Here is a 9,807-nt window from a genome sequence, read left to right on the forward strand (position 1 = left end):
CTCATACTACAGTTGTGCAAGGCATCCTACCGTACAGCCTTGCCCGCAACAAGACATTTCAAACGTGGGCCGGATCTACGGCTCCACATATGAGCACTATGTCATGTAAATGACATTTTTGAGCTCTTTGGAGGCTGTAGATTCCAGTTCTAGTTTTGAGTAGGATTGTGGACTGTTGTCAAAAAGAACTTCCTAGCAATTGATACGAGATGAGGTTCCAAGTAAAGATGTATCAGGATATTTGGGATTATTTCTCAAAAACCAATATACACTTGCCGCTTTACAAAATCAAGCGGGAAACTCCCGTGGCAAGCGGGGTAGGTTCATCTTTGGGAACAGGCAGTCAATACACGTGTGCAAGCCCTGTTTACCAAGGCAAGCAGACCATCAACCAAACCATCAAAAACTGTCTTTTGAGCATATCATCCAAATGCCCCATCATTATATCAGGGGATGTTTCAACCAGGAGAGCACAGGATCTCAACAACCAGCACTTCTTACAACTGCTTTCTCCATATGGAGCCAGCTCAGTGGTGTAAGAGCAGCTCTCATGAATGTAGAAGTTCATGGGTTCAAATCCCACAATACACAATTCTCTTTACCTGAGTAATTTCAACACACTAGAGTTTAAGGTGGCTACGTCACTTCACTTTCAAGAATGCAGTGCCATCTCTTACTCTCCCTCTCCTTCCCCAAAATACATGTTGTATCTGGTTTGTCTTCCACTGGTTTTGTCATCAATTATGTTTCCTCACTCACTTTCCTTGTCTTCTTTGTTTGTCTTGCAGTGTGTGCTCCATACTTGTTGGCTAACACATATTGCTTGTCTAAAATCAGACATTGTTTCTACCACTGCACCCGGCAGAGACATCACACTTGTTGGCGGGCAGTCTTCTGTCTCCACAGCAACAACAGGAAAAGAAGCAGATGCATGGGCAGCCTTGGAAAATAAAGGGGCCAATGGCAACCCTGCTCTGTGATTTAAAGTTAGCACAGCAAGATGGTTGTTGAGAGAGACCTGGCGTGGATTGGACAACATCCAAGGTTTCATCTTTGGTTCTTGTTCAGGGCCAAATCTTGGGTTGAAGTAGTATCAATATGGGTGGGGTTGTCAACATTTGCGTCAGCCTTAGGTCTTGCAAAAACAGAGCCCAAGACAGCTACAAGCCCACAGGAGACACTTCACCCAGTGGTGGTTGCTCTTTGGTAGCTGTTACAGGCAATGTGATGGCAAGTGCATTGGACACCCCAGTCTGGATAACAAGGCCAAGATGTACAATCCGTGTTTCTCAGGAGAAGAAGGGGAAGGGGTCAAGATGCTGTCAACAATGTGGATAAAAACAAACCAGTGGCTCTTTGAGGCTCTTCTCCATCCTGCCACATGCAAAGCTCCTGGGGTCTAGCGTCCGATGAAACCTGTGTTGTCTCCACAAAACCGCACCCACATCAGCAAAAAAGAGCAAGCAAAGGGTGTGTATAACATGCCCTTGATCATCTTTGTCTCCCGTGTGAGCCCTTGTACTGGCAGCTTGTCTCAGTTGCTCCTCGCCGCAGCCCAACTTGAGGAAAAGGAGGGAGAATGTAAAAAGGTACCCGGTACCGCCCGCACCTGCCCCGCACCCGCCCAGCAGTGCCGGATGCGGTGCTGGGTGCCCTTTTTTTGGCAAAAAGCGGCTCTAACCCTCACCCCAACTCTTAACTTTAACACGCGACATGGTTTGAAATCTTTTTACTTATAGTTTCAACTTCCTAACTTTAAAGTTTAAACTTCATGTTTCAAAAGTTAGGGTTTTATGTTTCAAAGTTCAAATCCAAAAGTACCAGTGTATGTATATATGTGAGTTACTTGGTGCACATGATACATGTTTTCAAATCCGGCCTACCAGCTTGTATTACAAGGTTTAATATAGTGTATATTGTAATGTAGCATCAAACCTGTTGCACTGATGGTGAGAGCGCTGTGGCTGGCAGCAAAGCCGCCCCTCCCGCAGGGAGGGACTTGCGCATTATCCCAAATTTTATGCAGGAGCAGAAAGTTCATTTGGCTGAGAGGTTTTTAAAAATGTTATAGCTACTCCCCCAGCCCCTCCACCAATATGCCCTATCTGTACCCTATGCTACTTTTCTTTCTCTACAATTTGGTCTACTCAGATTTTTTCTATCACAATATGTTGACCTTTTCAAAAGATCAAAAATGCACAAGTCTTCCAAATGAGGCTTCACTTGTTTGGGACTCCAGGAGTTGTTTTTCTGGCTACAAGATAGATAAGTGGCTCAAATTCCTTGCAAGAACAGAACCTACAACTCTGTGTATTCAGTTTTTTTATATTAGTTGGGATTTTTAGTGTAGCTGATCCTTTCTGCTCCTGATTAAATCAAGAAATAACTCATAAGCCTCTTCTGCAGAGAGCCCTCCGGGCAGGGTCCCCCAGACCCTCCGCCCAAGAGGCTTTGTTAAGCTAGGGGTGTGCCATGTCAGCGTTGGCCCTGTCTGGACTAGCCAATGGCTGACATGCGCAGACATGATACATGATGCACGGGCATGATACATGATGCGCGGGCATGATACATGATGTGCGTCATGACACATGATGCGCAGACATGATGCATGATGCGGGGATATGATATGTGATGCATGGATGTGTTAAAAGGTGCGTGCACACACTTTAAAGAGTGCGTGGACATGTAAAAGGTGAGCGGACATGTAAAAGGGTGCGCCGTGCGCGCAAACATTCTAAAGAGTCCATGGACATTGAAAGGGGTCCAAAGGGTGTGCGCGCACATTTTAAAGAGCACACTGACATGAAGCATGATTCAGCACATATGTCAAAGGGTACACAGACATTTAAAAGGGTACGCAGACATGTAAAAGGGTACACAGACATGTAAAAGGGTGGTTGCACATGTTACAGGGTGCACCCACACGTTACAGGGTGCACCCACACGTTACAGGGTGCACCCACACGCTACAGGGTGCACCCACACATTTTAAAGAGTGTGCAAACATGTAAAGTGGTGCACGTACATGTAAAAGGGTGCACACATGTATGTAACATGTCTGTACATCATGTATCATGTCTGTGCACCCTTTAACATTTATGCAGGCGCCCTGCAACATGTCCAAAAATCTTATATCATGTCTGCGCACCCTGCAGCATGTCTGCACATCACATACCACGTGTGATTTGGTGTTGAGATACAACAAAATAGCTGTATCTCAGTGTAATCTGCCTTTGGTGGCTGGTGAGATCGCTGATCCAAGATTTTTGCCAGATTTTTGGGCAACCAAACACTTTTTGGGAATCTCACAAAAATCTCATGTCGCAAGGTTCTGAATCTTGCCAGAATCTCATGTCGCAAGATTCTGAATCTTGCCAGAATCTCAATTTTGCAGGGGACCACAAGTTCAGAGTGAGATTCCGCCACGCGGCCAAACGGGCCTTAATTACCCTTAGAAATGACTGAGTTTTCTCAGCTAGCCACACAATTAATTAAGCCAATAAGGTCTTAGGCCCTGTTTGGAGCCAATATAATTGTGCAATATAATCTGGAATTTTGTGACATCTGGGATGTCAGGCAAAAAACTCACATATTGCCCGGATTATATTGGCTCCAAACAGGGCCTTATTTGTTTTTCAAATCCGGTCAATAGCCCAGAGCCTGGGTGAACATGATCTATCTCTGAGGTCCCTTGCACTACAAGAAAAACTCTAGAAACTGCCAGCAGTTGACATGTGGCATACTCCAGTGTGATTGCCATTGTAACTCCACATAATTACACCACACCCTTTTGTGCACAGTCACTGTGCAATATGCACAGTGACTGTACTGCATTAAACCTTGGTTGAAATAACCTTTGAGAAAAGCTGGAGTATCACCTTAAGGTTCCTTTGCACTTTGGCATCTCAACTGCCAGCAGTTTCTACAGTTTTTCTTGTAGTTTTGGGAGAAAATAAAACTTGCCACCAGGTCTGCATCGAGCAGGGCTGGCAAGCCCTGGCCCTGTTGCAACCCCCCGCCGACCCATTCTCTCCTGCAGAGGGGTGGATAGATTGAGCCAGGGAATACTTCCCACTCATTTTGATGAAAGCAATTTTTTGGGGTCTAATGCTCAGAGTCAGCTGACCATGATTAGAATGTGGCGTAATTGAATCAAGTGTCACAGTTGCAGAAATAGCCCTGCTCATAGCGGGAAATTCAACACACCTAGCTTTCCTGATGCTGATCATAAACTACATAAACAAAAAAAATTAAGATCACACAGAATGGTTGGGGGTGGGGTGGGTTGGATTTTTTATGAAAATTTTGATTATCAGCATCAGTAAGCTTGCGTTGAATGTATGTGAACAGGGCTATATCTGCTGGATGCCCTCTGAAGCCCTAGCTTAGCTAATTCCCTCCTTGGGGGAGCAAAGCAACCTCCGAAGGAGGAAGCCCTATGTGGACCCTGCGGCCTGAGAGAATTATGACTTGGGTCAATCTAAATGCACGCCAATTTTTGACTAGATGCACGCCAAAAAAGTGGCGTGCACGCCTGTACGCCAAAATAAATGGCGTACAGGAGCAGTGCACGCCATTTGTTTGGCGTGCGTAGCCCTGAACGCCAAAAATACTCCTTTTTGGAAGAATTTTGGCGTGCACAAACCCTCCACGCCATTTTTTTTGGCGTACAGGCGTTGCACGCCACTTTTTTGGCGTGCATATAGTCAAAAGTTGGCGTGCACCGTTTTACATGCAGTTTTTTTGGCGGCACAGTTGGCCACTGCGCCCCAGCGGCATGATGAATAGTGCCTCCGCCACTATGAATAGTGCCAGGATGAATAGTTTTCATAGTGGCCGAGCTTGGCGGAGTCACTATTTATAGTGGCGGGGCTTGGCAGAGGCACTATTCATAGTGGTGGAGCTTGGCGGAGGCACTATTCATAGTGGTGGAGCTTGGCGGAGGCACTATTCATAGTGGTGGAGCTTGGCGGAGGCACTATTCATTGGCGGAGCTTGGCAGAGGCACTGTTCATAGTGCAGAGCTTGGCGCAGGCACTATTCATAGTGCAGAGCTTGGCGGAGGCACTATGAATAGTACATGAAATATGTCATTGGGCCGCAGTGGTCACACCCTATTTTGTTGTGCGCAACTGTTCCTGCCAAAAAAATTGCATTCAACATGGTGCACGCCACTTTTTGACTAGATGCACGCCAAAAAAGTGGCGTGCAAAGCCTGTACGCCAAAAAAATGGCGTGGAGGGTTTGTGCACGCCAAAATTCTTCCAAAAAAGAGTATTTTTGGCGTTCAGGGCTACGCACGCCAAACAAATGGCGTGCACTGCTCCTGCACGCCATTTATTTTGGCGTACAGGCGCGCACGCCACTTTTTTGGCGTGCATCTAGTCAAAAAGTGGCGTGCATTTAGATTGACCCTTATGACTTTTGGTGGGGACTTTTTTAGAATCACTCTCCCTCATGAGCCTCTGCACCATTTTTGAAATTGTTTACATTTCTGGCATGGCCCAAGCTGTCCCTATCTTTCTACTATTTTTTCCCATCCTCAGAACCTCTTGTTGAGCTGTAATCAGAGTTGTAACATTATGGATTACAGATTCTGTACAGTGCAACATGTGTGATACGGGATATAGCCAACTAGATGAAGTTGCAAAAAAAGGCATTTGAATGTCATTACATATCCCTAAAAACAGGACAATAGGTGGAAAGATTCTCCTTGATGTTCTGCATCTTTTGTTCCCCTACAACTCAATCACATAATGTGATGTGATGAAGCTACACCGGATTGAAAAAGGCCAAGTTCCTGATTCTCTCAGGCTGCGGGGTCCACTTAGTGTATAAGTCCCTCCTTCGGAGGGTCCCTGCGGGACGGCGTCCCCCCTCCACAAGGAGAGGGACTTAGTTAAGTTAGTCTGAAGCCACTTTGTTGTGGAAAAGGGACACCGGACGCACTGGCCAGTCAAGCACAGTCCGCTGCTGTGACCGGCGGTAAGCCGATGACCAGCCGCCGGCGGAATGAAAAACTGGAAGCCATGTATCAGATTTTTTCAGTGACAGATGGCAGGATATCCGAGCTGTCGACTCCGGGGCCATTTCAGTCGCGAACGTCCCCGGCGAAGCCTCAGGCGAGGCAGTTCGCGTCATAGTACCACACATCATAAAGCAATGCTTCCTTAGTCACTCCCTCGGGCCTCATCACAATCTCCAACACCAGTACACTCCACCCAAAACGTTGCTCTGCAGTAATGATTATGGTAATCAAAAGAGACAAGTAAACAAAACGCGAGACGACGATTTTGCGAGACCGATTAAATCAGAGACTTTTTTTTTCCGTGGTAGAAACAACAACAGCAGCAGAGCAATCTATGAAAATGATGAGGAAGAGAGAGATGGATGCTGTATATACATTGCAGTCCCTAGCAGAACCAACCGTACAAAAAAAAAGGAAAAAAAAAGAAACAGAAACAGAAAATCTGAAGATGGTACACAAGAGTCTACCACGAAGCACTCTATACACCAACACTAAATCCGAGTATTTATCCCCTAGAAAGCGCAAAGAACGGAGCGAAGAAAGGATGAAGTCAGGACCGCCAAGCAGAGGAAGCAAGAGAAGAGTGGGGGGGATGACGGACAGATAATCCAGCGGCTCGCCGGTGCCGCGCAACAAGACCCGTCTCCATTCGAGGACCAATCGGAACATGTATGCGGCCTACAGGGACCGACCAACAAAGCCCAATGATTAATTGGCCGGAAACAAAAGGAGCTGAAAGAGGCAAGAACGTACCATATCCGTCCGTCGCCAATGTTCGGCAGCCCAGCGTTTTCCCTGGGTCGCGATCTTCTCGGCCAGATGGTCGTGGCCTTTAGATGTCCCAACGGGCGCCCTCCGTGCCCGGTCCGTCCGGGCCTCCCTCGTCGTCCGACTGTGCTGCGGGATCCGCGGACCGTCGGGCTTCGTTGGCGGGGGGGATGGGCCGGCATTCTCCTCGTCGTCGTCACCTTTAAAGAAGACCATCACATCGTACAGACTTTTCTTCCCACCCAGCCAGCACCCTCATCAGCAGCCGGGACATAAAAGGCGATTGGAGAACTGGTGACGTACTCCGAGTAGTCCACTTTAATCGGAACATAACTACAAAAAGAAAAGGCATTTCAAGATCCGACTTGAAACAGGGGAGAGTGGAGAGACGCACTGGACCCAGGGCTGAATCCTGTCCGAATACCATTCGGGAAAGATCGTCGACTTGAGCACGAGGGACTTCGTGGACATCAGTCGATGGTAGCGGCCTGACCATCCATTCTGCATACCAAACACACACCAAAAAGACCCCTATCAACTATCACACAGTCAAGAGAAAGAGAGTGGGCTCTTACGCCGTCCACATCGATCAAATATTTGTACTAAATAAAAAAAGAACATCAGAAAACGCGACAAAAAAGCAAGGACAGGGCAGGATGGAGGGGAAAGCGCGGACCTGATAGCTTTCGTCCAAGCCCATCGTGCCCGCGAACTTGAGGTTCTTAGCCATGTATTCGCAAGTGGTGGGGTCGCATTGAACGGGACCACCGGAGAGAGAGACGTCGAGGAGCTTCTCATTAAGCTTGCCTATGTCTTTAGTAGCCACGCGAGTGAGCGAGTCGTCGGGGGAGAGGATGTGGACGGGGTGGTTGGCCTCGTGGGCCATGATGTGCAGCCGGGCCCGTTGGCTGTCTTTCCAGTTCACATCCGTCCGGAACTCCGCCCCCGTCGTCGACCCTCGCCATAGCAGCTTGGCGATCTTCTTCTGCGCCCAATCCGGGTCGTTGCCGATGTACGTGTCGCTGTATTGCTCCAACGGGGTCACCAACACATCGCTCTGCGTCCTGTATTGAGGGCCACCACCTGTGTTCAGCGGCCTGAGCTCATGTACATATCTGTGTGGGATGCAGAGCACTGACGTGGTCTTTGCAAACGTGAACAGCGGCACCAGTTCCACGTTGTCCGTCCCCGCCGCACTCGTGAATCCATGCAACTTCATGCTCTCCGGATGCGCGCAGATCTCCATGGCTTTTGGATGGTCGAAGATGAACGACTTTCCCCCACCCGCGCTGCTCATCCGGGCCTCGGCAGCATCGAGCGGGGGGAGACCTGACTCGTTCCTGTATAGCGCCGAGCTCGGCGGACACGCGTTCGCCCAATTACTCAGCTTCGGATTCGTCGGTCTGATGTAATCCGACGGCGAGAAATCTGCAACCAAGACCCCGCCTCAGGTTCCTAAGTTAGCACAAACAAAAAGACCTGTGTTTGTGTACTCACATTCGCCCGCATCGGCCATCTCGATCATTTTCTGTTTCCGAGCCCAGGTCATTTGGACCGCGGGTTGGTCGTGTTTAGTGAAGGTGAGATTGAAGATATTAGCGGGGTCGGAGGAGGAGGGGGGGAGGAGGTGGGCAAAGAGGTTGATGAGTTTAGCGAGGTCTTTAGCGCGGGCGAGATGGCCTTCTTTTCCGGAGATTTGGACGGGGTTGGTCGAGTTGATAGTGAGGGTGAACGTTTCGGGGCGTTCGTTAGCCATGACCCAGGCGCGATGATGGAGGTCGGAGGGCTCGATGGCCAGGAAAGGCTTGATGTCGCTCGCGATCTGGTCGTATTCGTCCTTCAAGATCACGCCCTCCTTGGCCGCATATTCCCACCACTTCTCGAAGCCGAACGGCGGGGGCTGGTGGTATCGTCTGCGGTATTCGGCCACCGCCTCGGCCAGACTCTGCGAGCTTCCGGCCAGCTTCTTGGCCCACGCCTTCTCGCCATTCTCGATCAGATTGAGGATTGGATGGCGCTCGAATGGCGGGGGCTGGTTGAGATAGTAGAGCCCGTTGGGATGGTAGTTCGAGAGTGGCTGGGCAGCTTGGCCGGACGGATGGCTACTGATGGTCTGCGCAGACTGGTTGAGATGGGGCTGCTGTTGGTGGGTGGGGATGAGACTGTCTTCGAGTCGGACGGCGTCAGAGGTGGCCCAGTTGGACCACTTGAATGGCTTGGGCACGTAGGTCTTGAGAGTCTCCCGGTTGGGCAGGTATCCCTTGAGTCCGTTCTGGATCCTGTCCTGGATGGCGAGCGATGCGTTGTTGGGAGTGGTGGTGGTCGAGTAGAAGATGAGGAGGGTGGTGAGGGAGAGGAGGAGGATGGTAAACAGCAGCAGTCGTCGCAGCCCAGCCATCGTCGTTCGCGCTCGAGATGGCCAGTCGCACCACTCTGACGTCATCGCCTGCAGTACCTTCCCCCGGGCCCCGAACACTCTACCGGGGGAAATCACAAGATGTATGAGGTGTTTTGCATTTCATTCAACACATATTTAGGTACAAACATAGATCTTCACAGCCAAATAAATAGATAGGCCAAGCAAACTAACCCAAGAATTGGCCATTACACAACTCGCAAAACCACCAAGATAGGAGAGTGGATGTGTGTGCAAATATATTACGCAGATGAAGGAGGCCATCAGTCCAGAAAGAAAACGGAGGAATATTGCTGAGTGTGTTTCAAGATATGTGTATGAGTGTATGCAGGCTGATCACAGCTGTCAAAGCTGCTGGGACTGGTGTTGGTGCAACAACTGAATAATCAACATGATCCTGAAACCCCCTGCAATATTACAGAGTGTGCTTTGGCACACTCCTGATAACAGTGTCACCCTATGTGATGCCAAGGGCTGTAACCTTCTAGCTACACGTGGTGCAAAGCAAGATATTAGAGTATCAAACTCTAAGACAAAAGTGCAAGGGATAATTCCAATGTAAATATTGGGAATTATGGTGTAGAAATAGGGCAAA

General features: G+C 48.9%; 1 protein-coding gene across 1 annotated transcript; it reads right to left on the reverse strand.

Annotated features, from left to right (window-relative positions):
* Positions 1-6,519: 6,519 nt before the first annotated feature.
* On the reverse strand, positions 6,520-9,194 carry PtA15_6A527 (uncharacterized protein; the record flags this gene model as incomplete). Its single annotated transcript, XM_053170242.1, has 9 exons — positions 6,520-6,540; positions 6,626-6,706; positions 6,782-7,025; positions 7,100-7,129; positions 7,191-7,297; positions 7,372-7,398; positions 7,473-7,860; positions 7,936-8,224; positions 8,294-9,194. 9 exons carry the CDS (start codon positions 9,192-9,194, stop codon positions 6,520-6,522), a joined length of 2,088 nt encoding a protein of 695 aa, XP_053021453.1.
* Positions 9,195-9,807: the final 613 nt, after the last annotated feature.

The sequence above is a fragment of the Puccinia triticina genome, chromosome 6A (assembly GCF_026914185.1).
Source record: "Puccinia triticina chromosome 6A, complete sequence".
NCBI lineage: Eukaryota > Fungi > Basidiomycota > Pucciniomycetes > Pucciniales > Pucciniaceae > Puccinia > Puccinia triticina.